The sequence below is a fragment of the Rhinoderma darwinii genome, chromosome 6 (genome assembly GCF_050947455.1).
Source record: "Rhinoderma darwinii isolate aRhiDar2 chromosome 6, aRhiDar2.hap1, whole genome shotgun sequence".
NCBI lineage: Eukaryota > Metazoa > Chordata > Amphibia > Anura > Rhinodermatidae > Rhinoderma > Rhinoderma darwinii.
This window is the reverse complement of record NC_134692.1, coordinates 12,422,782-12,447,091: the sequence shown is the minus strand read 5'-3', so window position 1 is coordinate 12,447,091 and position 24,310 is coordinate 12,422,782. Positions and strand designations below refer to the sequence as shown.

The window sequence follows — 24,310 nt, the reverse complement described above, 5'->3', positions numbered from 1 at the left end:
AAACAACAGAGCACCCCAGTAATACAAAGTCCCGCACTAGGGTCCCTGGGTAGTCCAGACAGTGGCCGCGGCTCTGGCACGGATGGAGGTGGGTGCAGCAGGTAACGCCAGACGTGGCGCATGACAGCAGGTGCCGCAGGTTTCACCAGATGTGGCAAAACACACCGGACGTGGAAGATGATACTGGACGTGGCAGATGACACAGGACGTGGCAAACAACAGCAGGTGCAGTCGACAGGACTCCAACACTAGTAGGCATAGGAAGAAGAACACAGCACGGGATACAGGAACAGATAACAGGGCATGGGTAACAACTTGAACGGGAAACACTAAGGCACCATTTGCAAGACAGACTTGGGATACACTAACAACGCTCCGGCAAGGATCAGAAGGGCAGGGGACTTCTTATAGACCAGGAAATCATGTGAGTTGATGATGATGATTGTCTTCATGTGCGCGCACTGGCCCTTTAAGAGAGGGCACGGGCGTGCGCGCGCACCCTACGGGACACAGCGGACCGGAGTGGAAGTGAGCGCTGGCGTCTCCTAGGAAGCAGATGGGGACCAGCGCTCACAGATCTATGGCTGCGGGCATCGGGAGGTGAGCAACCCGACGGCCCGCGGCCATAGGCGCTACATGCACACCCATAATGGCCAAAATATAGAAAATGTAATTACGTTATTTAAGCCTAAGCAACACATCTGACAAACAATTTAAAAAACATCTAAATATAATGTAGCTCATACATAGGAGTCACAAATAATGAAATGAGCCTACTGTAGTGCTAACCCAAAATGCGGGAATGACCAGATAAGGAATAAAGGGTTAATGAACCAACCTCTCCACTCAAAAAGATCAGAAAGTGTTCGTATATGGCAGGGGTCTCAAGCACGCGGCCCCTAGGGCTGTCATCTGCGGCCCGCGGGACACAGAGCCGCTAGTACAGACTCTGCTCCGGGACTCTGGAATTCCCTGACATCGGTGTCCATGTAGGGTCAAAGCGCTAGTATAGGCTCTGCTTCGGGACTCTGTGGAATCTTCTGACATCGCTGTCTACATATGGACAGCGATGTCTGGGGCTTCCCCAGAGCTGGAGTCCCGGGCAGAGCGCTAGTATAGTCTCTGCTCTGGGACTCTGGGGAAGCCTCTGACATCGCTGTCCATACATCGACAGAGCGGGAGTCCCAGTGATGTCAGGAGCACAGCTGGAGTCCCAGGAAGAACCTACCAGCGCTCTGCCCGGGACTGCAGCTCTGGGGTTGCCCCTGACATCCATGTGCATATATGGACGGTGATGTCAGGAGCAGAGCTGGAATCCCAGGCAGAGTGCTAGAAGCGGCTCTGCTCCTGGACTCCAGCTCTGGGCAAGCCTCTATAACATCACTGTCCTATACTAGTGCTCTGCTCTGGGACTCTGGCTCTGGGGTTGCCCCTGATATCACATTCCGGTCCAGGAGGATCCCCAGACGTCATTGTGTATGGACAGTGACGTCAGGGGCTCCAACAGTAGAGGAATCCCCAGGCAAAGCGTCGGCAACGCTCTGGCTGAAGATTCCACTTCTAGAGGGAACCCCAATGGAGCTATCTACTTGGGGTGTGTGTGTCATTATTTGCAGAGGGCATTGTGGCATTATCTACAGAGGGCACTGTGGCATTATCTGCAGAGGGCACTGTGGCAGCATCTACAGAGGATTCTGTGGCAGCATCTACGGAGGACACTGTGGCCGCATCCACAGAGGGCACAGTGGCAGCATCCACAGAGGGCACTATGGCACGATCTAAAAAGGGGCTGCCCAATCTTGACATGTGTGTCTGCCAAACACTGCTAACTGAGCCACCGGACTGCATTTAGCGACACTTAAACTTGAAAACTGGATTGTTGAAGTAAGCACGTGGAGAATTCTCTCAAATTTTAAACCTAGCGGTATTATTATAGTAATGTAGTATTATTATTATAGTAATGTATTATTATTGTAGTTCAAATAACTAATTGATTAACAATAATTTTGTATTGTATCAAATTTGAAAGTAATGCGGCCCATCAACTTCCCATTTTTTCTATATGTGGCCCACTTACCCGGCCGAGTTTGAGACCCCTGGTATATGGCATAAAAATCGCATAGGTCAAGCATAAAGTGCCCAAAGACATTCCGAAAAATTACAAAGTGCTAAAGAGCAATAGAATAGCTACCAAGAACAACATACACGTAGGTAACGCGACATCCAATAAACAATTATAATGTAAAGCGAGATCACAACTCTAACCCAATTGGCTATATATTAATAGCCATACAAAGTGCATAAAGTTGAGGCAGGAAAAATAAATTCTGGTCTGGACATAAACTGCAACAGAAGCCCCACACTTAATAGTTTATTTACTGGATGTCACATTACATACATGTAAGTTCTTTGTAGCTATTCTATTTCACCTTAGCACTTTTTGGGAATTTTTCTGTATGTTTTTGGGCACTTTGCAATTTATACTTGAACTATGACTTTTATGCCATATACTAGCACTTTATGATCTTGTTGAGTGGAGTGGTTGATTTACTAACCATTTAGGGCAAAGCCCCACGTGGCGGAATTGCTCTGGAATTCCGCTGCGGACACTCCGCAGCGTTAATCCGCAGCGTTAATCCGCAGCGGACCAGTTTCTCCATTGCCTTCCACTTCTTTTTAGTAGGCTTCGTTTAGACGAGGCGGAAAGTTCCGCTGCGGAGCATAGGCTGCGGTGCGGAATTTGGTGTCCGCAGCATACAATGGATGTTGCGGACCAGTGGCGGACTGGTTGAGGACTCATTGCGGAAGTTCTCCATTGACTTAAATGGAGATTCTAAATTCCGCAATGAAGTCCGCAGATGTCATGTACATGTTATGTGTTCTGCGGAGCGTATTGGTTTTACTAACATGACATTTCTTCATTCTGGCTGGACCTACAGTGAAGGAAATAAGTATTTGATCCCTTGCTGATTTTGTAAGTTTGCCCACTGTCAAAGACATGAACAGTCTAGAATTTTTAGGCTAGGTTAATTTTACCAGTGAGAGATAGATTATATATATAAAAAAAAAAAAAGAAAATCACATAGTCAAAATTATATATATTTATTTGCATTGTGCACAGAGAAATAAGTATTTGATCCCCTACCAACCATTAAGAGTTCAGCCTCCTCCAGACCAGTTACACGCTCCAAATCAACTTGGTGCCTGCATTATAGACAGCTCTTACATGGTCACCTGTATAAAAGACTCCTGTCCGCAGACTCAATTAATCAGTCTGACTCTAACCTCTACAACATGGGCAAGACCAAAGAGCTTTCTAAGGATGTCAGGGACAAGATCATAGACCTGCACAAGGCTGGAATGGGCTACAAAACCATAAGTAAGACGCTGGGTGAGAAGGAGACAACTGTTGGTGCAATAGTAAGAAAATGGAAGACATACAAAATGACTGTCAATCGATATTGATCTGGGGCTCCATGCAAAATCTCAGCTCGTGAGGTATCCTTGATCCTGAGGAAGGTGAGAGCTCAGCCGAAATCTACATGGGGGGAACTTGTTAATGATCTCAAGGCAGCTGGGACCACAGTCACCAAGAAAACCATTGGTAACACATTACGCCTGCAGTGCCCGCAAGGTCCCCCTGCTCAAGAAGGCACATGTACAGGCCCGTCTGAAGTTTGCAAATGAACATCTGGATGATTCTGAGAGTGATTGGGAGAAGGTGCTGTAGTCAGATGAGACTAAAATTGAGCTCTTTGGCATTAACTCAACTCGCCGTGTTTGGAGGAAGAGAAATGCTGCCTATGACCCAAAGAACACCGTCCCCACTGTCAAGCATGGAGGTGGAAACATTATGTTTTGGGGGTGTTTGTCTGCTAAGGGCACAGGACTACTTCACCGCATCAATGGGAGAATGGATGGAGCCATGTACCATCAAATCCTGAGTGACAACCTCCTTCCCTCCACCAGGACATTAAAAATGGCTCGTGGCTGGGTCTTCCAGTACAACAATGACCCGAAACATACAGCCAAGGCAACAAAGGAGTGGCTCAAAAAGAAGCACATTAAGGTCATGGAGTGGCCTAGCCAGTCTCCAGACCTTAATCCCATCGAAAACTTATGGAGGGAGCTGAAGATCTGGGTTGCCAAGCGACAGCCTCGAAATCTTAATGATTTACAGATGATCTGCAAAGAGGAGTGGGCCAAAATTCCATCTAATATGTGTGCAAACCTCATCATCAACTACAAAAAACGTCTCACTGCTGTGCTTGCCAACAAGGGTTTTGCCACCAAGTATTAAGTCTTGTTTGCCAAAGGGATCAAATACTTATTTCTCTGTGCACAATGCAAATAAATATATATAATTTTGACTATGTGATTTTCTTTTTTTTTTTTATATATATGTAATCTATCTCTCACTGGTAAAATTAACCTAGCTAAAAAATTCTAGACTGTTCATGTCTTTGACAGTGGGCAAACTTACAAAATCAGCAAGGGATCAAATACTTATTTCCTTCACTGTATGTATTTCTAGGTCTACAGCCAGACTGAGGAAGTCAATGGGGCTCCCGTAATTACGGGTAACTACGTGTGTGCACCCGTAATTACGGGAGCGTTGCTAGGCGATGTCAGTAAATAGTCACTGTCCAGGGTGCTGAAAGAGTTAAGCGATCGGCAGTAACTGTTTCAGCACCCTGGACAGTGACTACCGATCCCAATATACAGCAACCTGTAAAAAAAATAGAAGTTCATACTTACCGAGAACTCCCTGCTTCTTCCTCCAGTCCGGCCTCCCGGGATGACGTTTCAGTCTAAGTGACAGCTGCAGCCAATCACAGGCTGCAGCCAATCACAGGCTGCAGCGGTCACATGGACTTCCGCGTCATCCAGGGAGGTCGGGCTGGATGCCGAAAGAGGGACGCGTCACCAAGACAACGGCCGGTAAATATGAAATTCTTTTACTTTCACTAGGGAAAGTGCTGTCCCTTCTCTCTATCCTGCACTGATAGAGAGAAGGGAAATACTTTCACCGCAATATGCAGCAGCTAGTCCGCATCAATTTACTGCACATTTTGGGCAGATCCGCCGCAGAATCTGCAACGCAGATTCTGTGCGGCATTGATGCGAACAGTTGCGGAAGAAAACCCCCACGTGGGGCCATGCCCTTTGTCCTTGTCTGGTCAGTCCCGCATTTGGGGTTATCACTACAGTAGGGTCATTTCATTATTTGTGACATTTTTTTTTAGATGTTTTCAATTGTTTGTCATATGTGTTGCTAATACTTAAAGGGGTTTGCCCATCAGAGACATTTATGGCAAATCCACACGATATGTCATAAATGTCAGATAGATGCAGGTCTCAACTCCGGAACCTGCACCTATCCCTAGAACGGGGTCCCCTAAACCCCATTCTACCTTTCTCGGTTCCCCCTGCCTCCCGGCCACTTCCTGATTACATGGTCAGAAATGACGAAAAAGGCGTAAAAAGTGAATGGCAGTTACGGAAACAGTGTAGGTAGAACAGGGTTTAGGGGACCCCATTCTAGAGATAGGTGCGGGAGGTTCCAGAGTTGGGACCTGCATCTATCTGACATTTATGCCATATCTTATGGATATGCCATGAATGTCCCTGATGGGAAAACCTCTTATCCTAAAAAGTATTTATATTTTCTCTATTTTGACCGTTATGGGAGTGCACACTTTTCTTTCGTGCTGTCGCTTGGTTTGTAAAAAACATATTCATATTGTTTTTCAGCGATGCCCGCCATACGGCTATGGTCCAAAATATGATATTACTATGTGCCGGTTTTTCGTAGGAGTGCAAGTAAAGCTACTGGGATATCCTAGCTAAGAGACTTGATACAGTGCACAAAAATACAGTTCAATAACAAACTCACCTTTCCTACAACCGTAGTTAATTCTCAAATAAAGTTTATTGGAGCCAAGCAAATATCATATACAAAGCAAAATACAAATATGAGTTACAGGCATAACAGGAAAAAGGAAATTATGCATAGAAATCCAACATATCAATAAAATGGAACAAAACAAATCGGAACAATGTGTCCGCCAAGTCATTCAGAAGATCAGAGGAAGAGTGTAAGATACGGAGAATGACTGAGAGGCACACATCGACCACAAAAACACTAATTAAGGGCTGGGGGGGAGAGTGAAAGAACGCACATTGGGAGGAGCAGACGGTGTCAGGGGATTGTAACCATCTGTCCCATATTTTGGGGGATCTGACAGGATAGTTCCTATGTTGGTATATCCATTTCTTGTGAGGCAGCATATTACTATCCATAGACAGCCAATCCATGAACGTAGGTGCACAACATCACATCCAAGTTTTAGCTATCGTTTTCTTAACGTAGTACAATGCCTATACCAGGAAAGTATGGATATAATGTGCATCAGACTCATCAGGATCAGGGAGGAAAATACATCTCTTGGGGCAGAGCGGAAGAGGGGTCCCCATCTCATCATGAGAAATTGAACAGCCTAATCCGAGAGCCCAGACATTTTTGGACATGACCACACCAAATAATAGAATGTACCCGGAGTAAGTTGACATTTAGGGCATTCACCTAAGTAATCAGGACGCAACCTGTGCAGTCTAGTGGTGGTGTAATATGCTCTATGCAAAATATAGAACGGTGTGAACCTCCCATTGTGAGTAGAAGAAACTAATCTGTGGGAAGAATGGGCTGTAACCCATTGTTCCTCAGTCAATGGGCCCATATGTCCCTCTAACCCCGGTTTTAACTCCTACATCTGTAATTAAAGCATTATATAGTGTGCAGTACTTAGAGGGGTTGTGCCAAGATTTTTTGTTATCCCCTAACCACAGGAAAAGTGATAACATGCTGATCGGTGGGGGTCCGACCGCTGGGACCCCCACCGATCACAAGAACAGGGGTCCTGTTCCTCTAAATGAATGGAGCGGCAGGTTGAGCATGAGCCCTGCTACTCCATCCATTCTCTATAGCAATGCCAGAGATAGCAGAGCGCTGTACTTGGTCTATGGGACTGATGGAGATGGTCGTGTACAGTGCTCTGATATCTCTGGCAGTGCGATAGAAAATGAATGGAGCAGCAGGGTGCATGCTTGACCTGCCACTCCATTCATTCGGAGGAACGGAACCCCCGTTCTCGTGATCGGTGGGGGTCCCAGCGGTCGGACCCCTACCGATCATCATGTTATGACCTATCCTGTGGTTAGGGGATAACATTTAATCTTGGGATAACCGCTTTAACGGATGTGGGATCTCTGTTGAGCGATGATTTTCTGGTTATTTAAAGCGACATGAATTCAATTTTTACAGATGAAAGAAGATCCAGGTGGGATCGCTGGGGTCTCTCACGTACTAAGAAGGACAAGATGACTTCCCAGCCAAGTATTCCGGCCAGCTTGATGGGTGAAGACGGGAGCATAGTAGGAAGACAGTACATACGCAATGAATCAGGTAAGAGATATAGTAGATACTTATGAGTTTATATTCTTCCAAGGCTGGGGGGGGGGCAATAACTATAATCACTGTTGGAGTTAGTAAATGGTGTTTTTTATTAAGCCCTTAATGACCAGGCCTGTTTGGGTCTAAATGCCGCATTAAATTTTTTAATTTTTGCTTCTCCGCTTTTTGGCAGCAATAACTTTTTTCTTTTTTATTGACGCAGCTGTATGAGGCCTTGTCATATGCGGGAGGAATTGTAGTTGTTTATGCGCCTTTTGGGGTTACATATACATCCGTATGTAACTTCTATACTTTTCTTGTCGAGTGGATACAGAAAAAAATTATTTTGTAATTTTTTTTCTATACCGTTAACGATTCACACTGAATATCCTCTTAAATAAATTCTTCAGGTTATTACGGTCGTGTGGATACCTAATACATGTATGATTTTTGCTTTTAAGTGTCGTAAGCATAACAGAGTTTATTTTATTGTGAATAGTCAAGGCTATTATTTTTTTTATTATTTTTTTACTACATCATTTACTACTTTTTATTTTTATATCGAATTGAAAGGATTGCCATTGAACATCTTTATTTTAAATCTACATTGTATTACACTTTGTATGCTAATACATTAGACAGGAGTTCACCAGTCTTTGATCGTGTCACTGGGAAGCGCGTTGACCCAAGCACTGGGGGGGACGGGGGACCATTTTGATCAAAGGGTTAAATGGTCAGGATTAGAGGTTACTTCGATCCCGGCCATTAGAGTAGGAGCTAAGCTGTCAGCTCCTGGGCAGCATAAGATGCCCGTGCATTACTTATTCTACAGAGCTGCATAAAGGTGGCGCTGTAGAATAAAACACCATAATGACCGCTATAAAAAGCAGAATTGACACTTAGTAAGGAGCTTGTTTATTTACGTTTTTTATTTTTATGCCAATTTTACAGCAAAAATTAGCTCATTAACTTAAAGTAAACTCATATGATTGAATTGTGTAAATGTCATATAAACAGATCTGGGTTCATCGAAAGTAGAAGAAAAGACAAAACACCATAAACTAAATTAAACTTTTTATTCCATAATACTAATGTGAGCCGGGTTCTCAGATTACATCACATTTCAGTACTCTTCTCCCTCCTCTCCTTCTCCATCTCCTTCCACACTGTCAGTGCCGACTTCTTCATAATCCTTCTCCAGGGCGGCCATGTCCTCCCTTGCCTCAGAGAACTCTCCTTCCTCCATACCCTCACCCACATACCAGTGCACAAAGGCGCGCTTGGCATACATCAGGTCAAACTTGTGGTCCAGGCGAGCCCAGGCCTCAGCAACGGCGGTGGTGTTACTCAACATGCACACAGCACGCTGCACCTTGGCCAGATCTCCACCAGGAACCACAGTCGGTGGTTGGTAATTGATGCCAACTTTGAACCCAGTTGGGCACCAGTCCACAAACTGGATGGTGCGCTTGGTCTTGATGGTGGCAATAGCAGCATTGACATCTTTGGGGACAACATCACCGCGGTATAACATACAGCAAGCCATGTATTTGCCGTGTCTGGGGTCACATTTCACCATCTGGTTGGCTGGCTCAAAACAAGCGTTGGTGATCTCAGCTACAGAGAGCTGCTCATGGTAAGCTTTCTCTGCAGAGATGACAGGGGCATAGGTGGCCAGGGGGAAGTGGATACGGGGGTAGGGCACCAGGTTGGTCTGGAACTCTGTCAAGTCCACATTCAGAGCACCATCAAACCTGAGAGAGGCCGTGATGGAGGACACGATCTGACCGATCAGTCGGTTCAGGTTAGTGTAGGTTGGGCGCTCAATGTCGAGGTTCCTGCGGCAGATGTCATAGATGGCCTCATTGTCCACCATGAAGGCGCAGTCTGAGTGCTCCAGTGTGGTGTGGGTGGTGAGGATGGAGTTATATGGTTCAACCACAGCTGTGGAGATTTGGGGGGCAGGGTAGATGGAGAACTCTAGCTTGGACTTCTTGCCATAGTCAACGGAGAGACGTTCCATCAAGAGGGAGGTGAAGCCGGATCCAGTGCCACCGCCGAAACTGTGGAAGATGAGGAAGCCCTGGAGACCTGTGCACTGATCAGCCTAAGAGATATGAATATAGAGGTTAGGAAATGTTAGACATATAGGTTTTATACAATGGATCCAAGAACTGGTGGATTCCATCACTTTATTGGGTAACGGTTTGGCCTATTTCCACCACTCCCCAAGACCACCTCTATGAGAAGACCACCCCTGATCTACACAAGATCTGTGATGGAATTTCCATTCCCTTATATCCTATATATATTTTCCCTCTTCACTATACATAAAGCAATGAACTCACCAGCTTGCGGGTCCTGTCCAGCACCAGGTCAATGATCTCCTTGCCAATGGTGTAATGCCCACGAGCGTAGTTATTGGCGGCGTCTTCCTTGCCAGTGATGAGCTGCTCCGGGTGGAACAGTTGTCTGTAGGTTCCAGTTCTCACCTCATCTGTAGAGAAATAATAGAGGTTTATATGTGAGATCCAGAACAGTCCGTCCCATTCATCCCCCCAGAGCTTCACTGATGTCTCTTCTATCCACCAGTCATAGACAATAAGAGCTGACGTACTCACCGATCACAGTGGGCTCCAGGTCCACAAACACAGCGCGGGGGACATGTTTACCAGCCCCGGTCTCACTGAAGAAGGTGTTGAAGGAATCGTCTCCTCCACCGATGGTCTTATCACTGGGCATCTGCCCGTCCGGCTGGATACCATGCTCCAGGCAGTACAACTCCCAGCAGGCATTGCCAATCTGCACTCCAGCCTGGCCAACGTGGACTGAGATGCATTCCCTCTATATGGGGTAAAGGGTGCATACGATTAGGGTCAGATTTCTACTGGAAGGTTTACTGTAGATTCATAGACTAGAAGCATGAGTGTGAATTACTGGACATAGTGGCTGAAATATCGGTGTGTCCACGGTTAACTGGCCTTGAAAATAAAATTATCAAGACAGTATAGACTGATAAAAATACACGCTGTATATATAGGGCAGCAGTAAAGGCCGGTGTAGTCACACACTATATATTTAGGGCAGTATAGACTGAAATAGTCATATTCTATCTATCTATATATCTATCTATCTATCTATCTATCTAGTATAGACTGATATAGTAATACAATGTGTGTGTGTATATATAGGCAGTATAGACTGATTTAGTTGCCCACTATATATATATATATATATATATATATACATATATATATATATATATATATAAAACACAGTATAGACTGATGTAGTCACACACTGTATCTATAGGGCAGTATAGACTGATATAGGTGCACACTATATATAGGGCGGTACAGACTGATATGGTCATACACTGTATATATAGGGCAGTATAGACTGATATAGGCACACACTGTGTATATATAGGGTAGTATAGACTGATATAGGCACACACTGTATATATAGGGCAGTATAGACTGATATAGGCACACACAGTATATATACAGCAGTATAGACTGATATAGGCACACACTGTGTGTGTATATTTAGGGCAGTATAGACTGCTATAGGCACACACTGTGTGTGTGTATGTATGTATGTATGTATGTATGTATATATATATATATAGGGCAGTATAGACTGATATAGGCACACACTGTATATAGGGCAGTATAGATTGATATAGGCACACACTGTATATAGGGCAGTATAGACTTATATAGGCACACACTGTATATAGGGCAGTATAGCCTGATATAGGCACACACTGCATATATAGGGCAGTATAGACTGATATAGGCACACACTGTATATAGGGCAGTGTAGACTGATATAGGCACACCCTGTATATAGGGCAGTATGGACTGATCTAGGCACACACTGTATATAGGGCAGTATAGACTGATATAGGCACACACTGTATATATAGGGCAGTGTAGACTGATATAGGCACACACTGTATATAGGGCAGTATAGACTTATATAGGCACACACTGTATATAGGGCAGTATAGCCTGATATAGGCACACACTGTATATATAGGGCAGTATAGACTGATATAGGCACACACTGTATATAGGGCAGTGCAAACTGATATAGGCTCACCCTGTATATAGGGCAGTATGGACTGATCTAGGCACACACTGTATATAGGGCAGTATAGACTGATATAGGCACACACTGTATATAGGGCAGTATAGATTGATATGGGCACAAACTGTATATATAGGGCAGTATAGACTAATGTTGTAACACGCTATATATATATACTGCATAAATAGGGCAGTGTAGACTGACGCACACAAAATAGATCAGACGGATGAGATTGGTCAGATTGGACAGGCACACAAAGGATGCATGAAATTACAGTCACACAAAGGATGCATGAGACAGTCACACAAAGGATAGACAGTCACACACACAAAGGATGCACAAAATTGCACAGTCACACAAAGGATGTATGAGATTAGACCGTCACATATGTGATAAATGAGATTGCACAGATGAGATTAGACAGTCGTACATATGACACATAAGATTAGACAGTCACACATAGAAGAGATGAGATTGTACAGATACGATTGGCCGCTCACCATGGTGTTGGATGTAGATCTCCCGGCTCCGATGGGTTAGGTCTTCGGATGTGGAGTGGTTCTGTCCTCTCCCTCCTCTCCTCTCTATATATATATCTGGGAGTCGTTGTCAGGCGAGTCCTTAGTTACAGGAGGGGGGGGGAGGCTGTTCAGGACAAGTGGTCCCCTCCCCCCAGTCTCCAGGACTCCCTGCTGCATAATCCAGCCTGGGAGTGGCTGCACCCAACACAACACACAACACACAACACACAACACAACCATTACCGGGTACAATGCTGCACAATGACTCCAATGTGACCCCCGGGGAGGGAGACGGGAGTCAAAACACAGAACGGAGAGAAGATGGAGAAATGGGGAGAACAAAGGGGGGAGATTTATCAATAGCATCATAGGAAGCTTGAGTTCGGTGTTCTGCGACATGACAAAATTGGACATAAACTGCATTTTTTACACAGTTTGCAACAGAAATCTCTCTCCTAAGGTACCGAACCGGACAAACACATTAGATATTTGTCAGCAGATCTTATAAATTTTGCAGATTGTGCCTCGGATTTCAGGTTATCCCAACAGCGGGGAATATGGCCGATGGCCTTGTTCACACGGAGGAAAATTCATGTGTGTATTCTGCTTGTAAAAGGCCTGTCCTTGTTTTCCATAGGAAACCGTTTATACGGGGCAGAATTTTCAGCATGCGGAATTGAAAACTGCGTCGCTGATAAAAAAAATTGACATGTCACTTTTTGACACAGATTTTGATTTGTATATTGTGCGAAAACAACACCGGGTAGCCCCACACAGATTAAAGGGGTTTTCCAGCCAGTAAAAATTGATGGGGTATCCTCTGGACAGGCCATCAATAGCTGCTGGGTTGGGGTCCGACCCCCAGTTCCCCTGCCAATCAGCTGTTTTGAAGGGGGGGCAGCGCTCGTACGAGCCTATCCTCAGCTCTTGATGGCCTGTCCTCAGGTATGGCAGCATGAATCTGGTGACAGATTCCCTTTAATCATAAAGAACAACATCACCTTCTCAGGGCCGGCTCCAGGATTATGTGGGCCATTGGGCAACACAGACTTTGTAGGCCTCTTTGCGGGGAGTAAGACCCTGTTTATGCCCCCATATAGAAGTTAGGCCCCCAGTTTGTATCCTCATAAATTTAGTGCCCTCAATGCCCCCTGTAGATTGTGCCATACCTCCCCCTCGTAGGTAGTGCCACAAAGCGCCCCTCATAGGTAGTGCCACACAACCCCCTCCTAAGTAGTGCCACAGTGTGCCCCTCGTATGTAGTGCCACACAGCCCCACTCGTAGGTAGTGCCACACAGCACCCCTCATAGCTAGTGCCACATAGCCCCCTTGTAGGTACTGCCACACAGCCCTCCCTCCCCGGTAGAGCCACACAGTCCTTCCTCCCTGGTAGTGCCACACAGCCCCCCCCTCCCTGGTAGTGCCACACAGCCCCCCTCCCAGGTAGTGCCACACAGCCTCCCCCACTGGTAGTGTCACACAGCCCCCCTCCCAGCTAGTACCACACAGCCCCCTTCCCTGTAGGTAGCGCCTTTGGGGCTCCCTCTACTAGGGGAATCCCCAGACAGAGCATTGCCGCCGCAACGGCCGGGGATTCTGCTCCGGAAGAAAGCCCCTGACGTCGCTGTCCATATAAGGACAGTGACGTCAGGGGCTTCTCCAGGAGCGGAATCCCCGACCGTGGCATCGGCAATGCTCGTACTGGGGATTATGCTTCTAGATGGAGTCTTAAAGGTGCTACCTACAGGGACGGGGGCTGTGTGGCACTACCAGGGAAGAGGGCTGTGTGGCACTACTAGAGAGGCGGGGATTCTGCTCTAGACATGGGCTCCCTCTAGGAGCAGAATCTCCAGCAAGAGCGTCGGCAATGCTCTGGCTGGGGATTCCACCACTAAAGGGAGCCCTAAAGGCGCTACCTACAGGGAGGGGGGCTGTGTGGCACTACCAGGGAGGGGGGCTGTGTGGCAATAACAGGGAGGGGGGATTCTGCTCCTAGACAGGGGCTTCCTCTAAGAGCAGAATCCCCGGCAAGAGTGTTAGAACGCTCCGGCCGGGGATTCCACTCCTGCAGGGACCATGATGGCAGCGTCAGCACCCGGCGGCCGAGTGGGCTCCCCCAAGGGTAGTGGGTCCCGGCACTTGACCGGGTTCGCCGGGTGCTGACGCCGGCCCTTGGCTGGCCCCTGTTTGGCCCGGGCCCCTGATGGGAGTACCATTTGTACTGCCCTGATAGCGGCCCTGCAGAGGGCAGTAAATTTTCGTGTTTTTTGCCACAATTGCCATTATTGCTTTACAAAGTGGTAAAACTGCAGCGAAAAACATATGTGGGTTTCCACATTTTTATGCGCTGCAGTAATGGTGCTGGGGTTGTTACTCTCCCATGGATACAGAACAGGGGGCGTGAGCTCTATCTTTCTACGAATCTTGAGTCAATTGGACTTGAACGTAAACAATAATGTTCCTAACCGCAAGCAGAGATCTTGCAAATGGTGAAGAATTTAAAACTCAAAGGCCCACATTTATTTGAATTTGGTAGAAGTATTTAAGATTTATGCCAAATTTGCGACATTTGTCTTCTCACTCAGAAATGCAAGCGGTCAGACGATTCTAAAAACACCAAACTTATTGAAAAGGGGGCATCTTTAAAAAAACAGCCGCAATACTCCCCAACTACCCTCTCCAATTTTATTGGCACAAAATACGCCATTATTAATACGTTTTGGTATATTAGGAAGTTGCAAAACTTCATTATATAAAGAAAACCTCTTTAACTAGGCAGACATGACGTTCAGGACTCTGGGAAAGCTGGTCACAACTACTTTGGAGGGTGTAAGCTATAATGGCAGCCATATAAGTTGTCACCCAATTTCCCCAGAAACACATATAGCTAAGAATCTTTTGAATCATATTTTTAGCTTAAGACAAGAGGACGTAAATTTATATTTTATTTTAACGGAAAATACTTTTTAAAGGGTTTGTCAGATTTAGACAATCTCTACTTGTTAGAAGGGTATCTTGACAATAGGCTGATTATAAAGTGTCCTCCTGCTGGAAATCTCAGCGATCAGCTGCAATCTGTGGGGAAACCTGGCAGTAAGTGTTCGATTTCCCTGCAGCGCCATCACAGGGGAAATGGAGTATTACACTGTGTCCATTCATATCAATGTGCTGTCTTCTCGTGAGAGAGAGAGAGACGCTCTATGTAAACGCTCTCCACTCCAGCTAACAGAGGACCTCCCTTTATTAACCCAGATTTCACCAATAGGGTGTATGGAAATGGGTTTTTAAAACTGGACAACCTCTGGTTCATACTTGTCTTGTTTTTTTCTTTAGATTTCCCGCCAGTCTTCCATATAAAGTTGAGAGACATTGTGATACTAGAGGGCGAGTCTGTGTCACTTTCCTGTCTTCCTGCCGGTAGCCCCGCACCCCGAATTCTATGGAAGAAAGGTAATTTTGTTCAGAGTCAGAACTTGAAACTCCGGGGCCCCAATGCAAAATTTGTAACCGGGCACCTACCATGTGCCATCTATAATACTGGTGTCGTCTTATGTGGCAGAGGGGCCTGTGGGCACCCGCGAGCACCAGGGCTCGTAGTGACTGCTACCTCTGCACCCTCTATTGCTACGTCCTTGGTTATGTTGCAGCTTTGCTTTGTAATGAGTTAGTTGTTTCAGTTAGTAACAAGGTAAGCATTCTTCTCATCCTTCCACCTTTTGTTTTTAGTTCTAACATTCTGTGCAGATTATTTTCATAATAAATATTTATAATGATTAAAGCCCTAATACAAATACCAAAATCACCTGCATGATTCTGGCTGCCTGCAGCCACCACTAGAGGGAGCTAAGGAGCTTACTGCATACTGGTTTATGATTGAGTTCAAAGGGGCATTCCCAGTATTGCTAGGATATACCTTCACTTTATGACCTCTAGGACACCCACCGATCCTGTGAATGAAGGGGCCGTAGTGCTAAATCAGCGCAGCTACCCCTTCACTGTTTTTCACTGCACAGCAGCGCCTCATCCACCCACAGAGCAGGAAACTGCAGCACAGCCCCATTCAAGTTAATGGGGCCTGACTAAAGTTTCCTGCAAAGCCGGGTGGCTGGGAGCGCTGCTGTGCAGTGAAAACTTAGACTAGTACGCAGCGCTAGATCGACGGTGCTGTGGCCCTTCTTTTTCAGGATCAGTGGGGGCTCTTAGAGGTCGTAAAGTGATGGCGTATCGTAGCAACATGCCATCACTTTATAATATGGGGATACCCCTTTAATGTATAGACACGTAAGCTTCTGAGCGCCCTCTAGTGGTGACTGCCGGCACACAGAACGTGCAGTTCTATGCCCAAGTAGTTGATTTGGAGCTCAAAACCAAAGCTCTGACTACTATAAAGATATATTAAGAAATTAATCGGCACTGAATTTAGGACCGATTTTGAAAAAATAACAAATTTACAAAATGATGTCCTAAAGGGGTTAAAGGTTAATAGCCGCAGCTCTGGTGAGCAGATGTATGTGGTGGTAATGGGATATCGGACATCTGCTTTACAGGACGTATCTCATTCAAGAGATGGGAACCTGCCTGCATTATTAATATCCTGTCTACTGCCGCAATATACTGTGCAGCGCAGCCATGTGGAATGAAGCATGGACGCCTGTAAAGAACAGACCTGAGCTCTGCTGTAATATACTGATGTAGCAGAGCTGAGCTGGCAAATACAGCAGCACTGAGTTTGTCATTTGGTATAATATACCAGCAGGTTCCTCTACGCCATTTTCTTATCATGATGCACAAAATAAACTATTCAATGGCAGATTGAGTTCTGCTACATCTATAGTTTAGTAATAAGTAATTAATTGGATGGGAATCATCTGACTTTATCTGCAGGGGCTCATTGCATTGTCAGCACCATGGAAATCATCGCTGTCCTCCATATGTCTATTATATATAGTGTGTTTATAGTCATAGATTGTCCCTCTCTTCTTAGATAAGATGGTCATACAATCTGGTGGACAGGTCAACATAAAATCCAACCCAGATGGACGCCAGGTTCTCACCATCACCAGGGCTGGCCAGAGAGAAGCCGGGCTTTATGAGTGCGTGGCAGCCAACGCCCTGGGCAATGCCACCAGCTCCTGCTCCCTAGCAGTGGCACGTATGTATACCTCTAATTTTGTCTTTAATATTATTCCCGAATTTTGGGAGGCTTAACCTGAAATAGGAAATATTAACTACAGCAATATGTTGATGAATGTGTGTGGGGGGGTGGGGGGGGGGTTGTTAGGAGACCCATGGCAATTGAAAGAATAAAATAAAAAATATATACAGTATATACTTTATAAAATATATAGTTGCGGCTAGCCACTAGGGGAACTAACTGTGTATGGAGTTAGTATTGAACTTCATGTATAAATCTGTATGAGTGAGCTCCCCCTAGTGGTAGCTCCTATGGCAGTGTTACGGTAAGCAGGGAAAGCAGTTCAGGCCCCGCCCTTGCTAAGCTATGACCATGCATTATTCTCTGGTAACAGGAAAAGCAAAATTCTGAACTCAACTTTGGATGTGAATGGAGAACAAAAACATAACGTTACTCAAAAAAAGTACAAGTGAAGTAAAGCAAACGATTTATAATGTTACGTGTCACTGTGTTTTTTGTCTGGGCAGGAATTCCCCAGGCTCCTGGCACCCCGGAGATCCCTCAGAAATATAGGGACACAGTGCTGGTTCTGTGGAAATCTTTTGAGCACAGCTGTCCCTGCACCTACATCCTGGAGTGTCAGATGAATGGTGAGTGGTGTTGAGAAATTGGGGTATAAGGCGGCATGTCCTCATCTCAAATACCAAAATCAGGCAACTCAGAGCCATATTAATAACCTGTCAGCCTTCCTATAAAAGAACGCTACCATCAGCCTCTCCCCAGCCTGAAATGGCTGATAACAGAGAACACTAGACTGCATTCAATGGCACAGCTGGTGTAGATCGAAATAGGATTTTTGCCTCTTAACGTGACTGTTATTGCAATGAGCTTTTCGTGAAGATGATGAATCTTTGCCCATTGCTCGTAGGACAGACAGGACTCTTATTCCATGCGCTATTCTGTAAAGTTGTTCTGCGTTATGTTCTCTTAGGACAAGGCGAGTGGAAGCTGATCAGCTCTGGCATCAAAGACTGCTACTACAATGTCACTGAGCTGCCGCCCGGCTCGGTCAGGTTCCGCGTGGCGTGTGTGAATAAAGCAGGACAAGGGCGCTGCAGCGAGATATCCAAGACTGTGGTCATAGATGGAGACGGTAAGAAGCTGAGGCCACAGTATATGAATCCACAGTGGGGTCCCGCTACTACACCCTCTATGATTCTATGAGTTATGTGGTGGCATATCGCTAGGTTATGCCAGTACTTTCTGTTCGGTGGGGATACGACTGGTTTCGCGCTGCAGTCCCTTCACTTTTTCGCCCTCCATAGCGGCGCACTCGGCCACCCACTGTGCAGGGAGCTGCAGCACAAGGCTTAAGGCAATGGCTTAACAAGCCGGGATCAGAGGAGAAAGGGGCCAGCAGAGGGCCCACCCCGGATCCCCTCAGGCTGCCACATTAGATCCCAGCAGAGACTTGCGCCGTAGCGCATACAAGGTCCTGACGTCAGGCAGCATCAGGACATTATATGCGACGCAGCACACAGCGAGGATATGTGCTGCATTGCATAGAACGTCCTGGCACTGCCCAGCATCAGGACCTTGTATGCGCTGTGACTTGATGGGGCAGCCCGAGATGACGGAACGGTCCCCTGTGGACTAGAGAAGAGGTGAGTTAATTATTTTTTAAAAAAAATATATGTCCGATCAGGAAGGAGAACGGCACAGGGCCCGGGTCCATCTTAAAACGACCCTGGCTGAAGGGGACACAGTGCTAAAGCAGTGCTGCGGCCCCTTGAATCTCAGGATCGATGAAGGTCCCGGCTGTTGGACGCCCACTGTTCAGAAAGTTCACAATTTCGCGACTTTTCTATTTTGACGTCACCTTTTCCACTTTCAAAGGCGTTGGTGGGTCTTAGTGGAAAATTGGCGTCAATTATAGCGCAAATCTACTCCAGTTTATTGCTGGAGTATATTTGATTTTCTGCCAGACGGGTAGCCAGAGATGTTTCTAATTTATTAATAAATTGCACCCATAGTTAAATGATACAATTTTGTCTACCTGCAGTCACCACCAGGAGGAGCTTACTGTAAACTGGTTTATTCGTAGTCCAATGTATTCGCAGTATGCAGTAAGCTCCCTCTAGTGGTGGCTGCAAGTAGACTGAATTTAACTCTATTTATGCAGGTTATTTGGAGCCATGTATCAGAAAAATGAAGCTCTGACTGCTATAAAGATATAATAGAAATGAATTTGCACAGAATCTTGAATCTATTTAAAATAAAACAAATGTTGGGCATTCACTTTAATTGTATGGTCATTATTTCTGTACTTACTCCTTATATTAGAATTTTCTATCATTAATCTGCACTTTATTGACCAATGTTCCATTAAGGTTGTACTTCTCCCCCTTTTGTGGGTTATGACCAAGTGTGAAATAACAGTGGACTCAGTACGTCTCATGATATTTTAATTCCTCTATTTTCAGACCAAAAACCATCACCTGCATTGGCTTATCCTGCCCAGAAGACCCGACCACTAGTGCCCACAGTATCCACTTTTGGACCACTCTCTCCCCGGGTCACCTCTGCACCCACGGTGTCTCCTCCAGTTGTCGCTACTTCCAAGCTGCCTTCATCAGTCTGGTCTCCTCTTGCTGTTACCTCTCCTCCTACAAATGACCCCATTCCCCCAGCTCCCACACAACCGGTTTCCAAAGGAGCTCCCCCTCCAACTCCTCCAAGACGGCTCCGAGGGCTTCCAACTCCCCCCACAGTACATAGGGCCTTACCGCAATCCGCTGCTAAAGTAGAGCCCCAAAGTCAAGGTATTTTTTATAACAAACTAGAGTCTTCTGGACTTTCGCCAAGCATGGTGGTGGTGACTTCCCATGTTTCTACAGTCACGGTATCAGCGACCCCCGGGCAAGCTGTGTCCCATTTAAGAGTTCCGCCAGCACCTCCAGTCCAGCAGGTGAAACCTTCCCTGGAACCAGCTGCTAAAACTGTCCCAGTTAAACCTGAGGTGAGATCTCCAACAGCGTTACAGAAAACTCCTTCAGTAACCTACGTGACCCCAGTTAAACCGTTCCCCATCCCCCAAACTGCAAAGTCCCCAGTGCTTGAAGAACAAGCATCCAGTCCAGTATCTGCAGCGCCAAAGGTTCCACCACCAGTGGCTCCAAGACCAGTAGCTACTACTCCTTCAGTTCCAATCATGCTGCACATTCCCCCCTTTAAATCTTCAATTCTTCCTTCGCCTGTAAGCCCTACGTCCAGCTTTAAACCTTCTTTCCCATCTCCTCCTACCAGCCCAGTCTATAAGCCATCAACCCCAAGCTCTCCAACATACATGGTCACCTCCTTCATATCAATGCCCCCATCGTCCCCAACCAAAGAGACGCCCCCTCCACAGCCTGCTGCTCCAGTGGCTGCTCCAGTGGCCCAGACCATCCCAACTCGAGTCTTAGTGAAGAGCGTCACCCCTGGAAAGGACGGTAGATATACACCAGGAGGAAGGGCTACTCCATCCGGAAGAGAAAGCACCACCCTCCGACAAGGAGTACCGCAGAAGCCTTACACATTTTTGGATGAGAAGGCAAGGTGAGTGGTTTGGACATACTCAATGCATCCAAATCATTGTTACACCCTGTGCAGCTGTGAGAAACATCGGCCTCTCCCAATATGTGAGACTTCATGACTTGTTGAGATATTCAAACAGCGTTCTCCATTGTAGTTAGTCCAGCAGACTCCATAATGAATAATCTCTGCAAGCACCAAGCATGAAGGCAGCCACTAAAGTGACCACGTAGGATCTCCATGATTTTGTCTAGTCCAGTGTGGTCAGCTTCCACACTACAGATGTCCGGATGGTGTGTATTGCTAATGGGGATGATGGCCGCTGGTCCTTAGTATTAGGTATTTTTATATTGGTAGGGGAGACATTGCCCCCATGAAAGAGAATTGTTTTAAGTTACCATTGGTAGAATGCTTTAAATGCTGAAATGTTTATGGCCCAGGAGAAGGCATCAATTTACATTATAAATTCTATCTGCTGCCACCAGGGGGAGCTCGTTGCATAAGAATTTATGGTTGACTTCAATGGGAACTATAAAAAATCTCTATGCAGTGAGCTCCCTCTAGTGGCAGCTGCAGGCAGTCCACATATTATCATGTATTTGGATGGTAAGCACAGAAATATGGAGCTTTATATCAGAAAGAGTCCTGATCCCTGCTAAGAATTTTTAATGTATTAAGGATACATAAAATCAAATTCTATGTACACTTTCATTCCCTAGAGCACCACTATTAACCCTTCACCAATCCCAAACTACTAAAAATATTAGGTGTTAAACCCTCAACCACCAAAGACCTCCAAGGACTACAGATATTATCCTATATCCAACCTAAACCACTATGAATAAAATATATCACCATAAACCTCTTGATCACAGCTGAGGGTTTGCTAAAGTTGCATCCAGTCTAGACAATCCTCTGTGAGCTAAACAGCCTGGACTCCATACTAAGGGTATGTTCACACAAAGTTTTTTGCACTTTCTTTGCTGTGTTTTTTTTTGCTGAGTTTTTTGCCGCGTTTTTTCAGGCACAGCCATTGAGCACCGCGGCAAAAAACGCAGCGAAAACCGCTTTCTCTACCTCCCTTTGATGTCAATGGGAGGTCAGAGACGGAATCGCGGGAAGAACGAGCATGACACTGTTTCCGACGCGGTTTCAGCATCCAAAACAGCACCAAAAAACTAGCGAACTAGCCCTTAGACTATACATTTTACCTGCACTGATACGCTGTAACAAACTTCCAGGACAGGGGAGAGATTTGTGCTGCTGATGTGTTATGCTCACAGAGGATTGTCTAAACTGGATACAATTGAATCAAACCCTCAGCAGTGAGAAGTATTAGTTCAGGATCAGTTTTCAGCCTCTGTATTTAAACCAGAATGCTCTCGTTCACTGACAGCAAGCAGAGGTCTTAAAAATGGTGAGAAATTGAAACACAAAGTATATTAGAAAGTTGCAGAACTTTTCATGATACTTTTATTTAGATGAGACAAGAAAAACTTTCAGAGGTCTGTACAGCACTATATATATTCAAACATGATTGAGAGGTCGAAACATTCAAATGATGTGGATTCTTCGTCTGTAGGGGTCGTTTCGGGGTGATCCGGGAATGTAAGGAGAATGCCACAGGAAAGCACTTTATGGCCAAGATTATTCCCTACGAGCACGAGAATAAGCAAAGTGTCCTGCAAGAATATGAGGTTCTGAAGTGTCTTCACCATCAGAGGATTCTGAGCCTGCACGAGGCGTATATAACACCGCGCTACCTCGTCCTGATCTCCGAGCAGTGCGCAGGAAGAGAAATCCTATACTGCCTGGTAGAAAGGTAGGACGGTGGCAGGGATGGGCTGTGGACGGGGCACTAAACGTGATATGTATGTTCTGTATAGATGATTACTGACCGGTATAATATACACATTACATTGAGCGACAGAATCTCCGAATACCTAAATTTACAAATTCTGTTCCGCTTTTCTTATTTATATCTGTTTCCAATATGGCCACTATTACTGCTCTCAAAGGGGGTGTCATCCAGCTTTCCCGGACTCCTGAAAGGTAAATCTTCCTAGATTTGAAGTAATATATCCCCCTTTTCTTCCTAAATGGCTGAATAAACAAAATTGCCTTCAAAGTGAATATCCATCCTTAAACACTATTTATTTATTTTTTTAATCTAACTATGTCCAACATTCTGCGCTGATTAATGTCATAATATATATTTATAGGGCACCTCAAAATCCCCTAAAAATATTATAAAATTATTTCTGCCTGCAGTCACCACTAGGGGGAGCTAAGCAGCTTACTACATAAAACATACACTGAATGCAATCTTAATCAATTTGTAGTAAGCTTCTAAGCTCCCCTCCCCCCTAGTGGTGACTGCAGGTAGCAGTGAGTTGTATAATTTATCTCTATGGCTGTAGCAGGGAATTTGTTTTACCCCTATAAAATATCTTATAAAATGAATAGGCAAAGACTGTTAGGCTGAAAAACAACATGGTGTTAAAAGATGGACATTGACTTTAGGGAGTCTGGTAAAGAATTGTCACAACCTCTATAAGTGGCTATTAGAGGGTATCAATTTTGTCAGAAGAGGACAAATTAGAGACTTTTTTTAGGTGAAAAAACGTTTAAAGCGAATTGGTCAGATATTTATGCTAAACGACAGAACATTAACTAATAAGTGACAGAATGCTGAAATCAACATGTCTGTCACTTTTTACGCAGCCGTCAGACAGGGCAGAATAAATATCTGACAGATCCGCTTTAATGGGATGTTTCTGCCGCTCCACCAAGTGGCCCAATCTGGCATTGCAGGTTTCATAAACTATTCCCTCTAATACCCCTAAATTCTCCTGAGAGCATCCAAACACATCTCTTTTTCATTCATAAACATTGCACATATTTGTGGTCTCCTTGTTTCTCTAGATGAGTGGGGTGTACCTGCAGCTGAACCCCCACCCATCACACTTTATGCCCCTTCACAAACACATTGATCTACTAATCCCTCATCGTCCGCTGTTATATAACCCATATTTTTTATTTCTCCAGATTCCGTTACTCTGAGGACGACGTGGTAAATTACATTCTACAGATCCTACAGGGTTTGGAATATCTCCATGAACAGAAGATTCTTCATCTCGACATTAAACCTGAGAACATTATGGTGTCCTATATGAACACTGTCAAGATTATTGACTACGGGAGCGCTCAGACATTCAGCCCCCTCGTCCTTCGTCAACTGGGAAAGCGTGTGGGGACCCTGGAATACATGTGTATGTAAGACCCTTCCATTACCGTAACCAATATATGACCTGTATAGATCAAGAAGACCCCTATAGACTAAACCCACAAATGCAGCACTTCTTAAAGGGGTATTCCCATCTAATAATGTTATGGCATTATTCTAGGCTATGACATAACATTATGACCGATGGGACTCCTGACGTTCCTGAGAATGAATGACCGAGGTCCCTTCATCCTTTTCCCGGCACAGCGGCGCTTCATGCAGCCACCAGCTTTACAGAGAATTACAA

The 24,310-nt window shown here is 45.4% G+C and overlaps 2 protein-coding genes across 2 annotated transcripts in view; one reads left to right on the top strand and one right to left on the bottom strand.

Moving 5' to 3' along the window:
* The window catches only part of SPEG (striated muscle enriched protein kinase), a 151,977-nt gene that overhangs the window by 127,281 nt on the left and 386 nt on the right, over positions 1-24,310 (top strand). Inside the window, exons 33-40 of the mRNA XM_075829143.1 lie at positions 7,325-7,465; positions 15,404-15,520; positions 17,055-17,222; positions 17,732-17,854; positions 18,196-18,357; positions 19,688-20,801; positions 22,360-22,599; positions 23,826-24,049. Coding sequence (XP_075685258.1) covers positions 7,325-7,465; positions 15,404-15,520; positions 17,055-17,222; positions 17,732-17,854; positions 18,196-18,357; positions 19,688-20,801; positions 22,360-22,599; positions 23,826-24,049 — 2,289 coding nt within the window. The remainder of the gene's footprint in view (positions 1-7,324; positions 7,466-15,403; positions 15,521-17,054; positions 17,223-17,731; positions 17,855-18,195; positions 18,358-19,687; positions 20,802-22,359; positions 22,600-23,825; positions 24,050-24,310) is intronic.
* On the bottom strand, positions 8,516-12,158 carry LOC142655241 (tubulin alpha-1A chain-like). The gene is made up of 4 exons (XM_075829145.1): positions 12,049-12,158; positions 10,075-10,297; positions 9,802-9,950; positions 8,516-9,560 (listed from the first exon to the last, which is right to left on the bottom strand). The coding sequence occupies exons 1-4, from the start codon at positions 12,049-12,051 to the stop codon at positions 8,577-8,579; spliced, it is 1,359 nt and encodes a 452-aa protein (XP_075685260.1). The 5' UTR covers positions 12,052-12,158; the 3' UTR covers positions 8,516-8,576.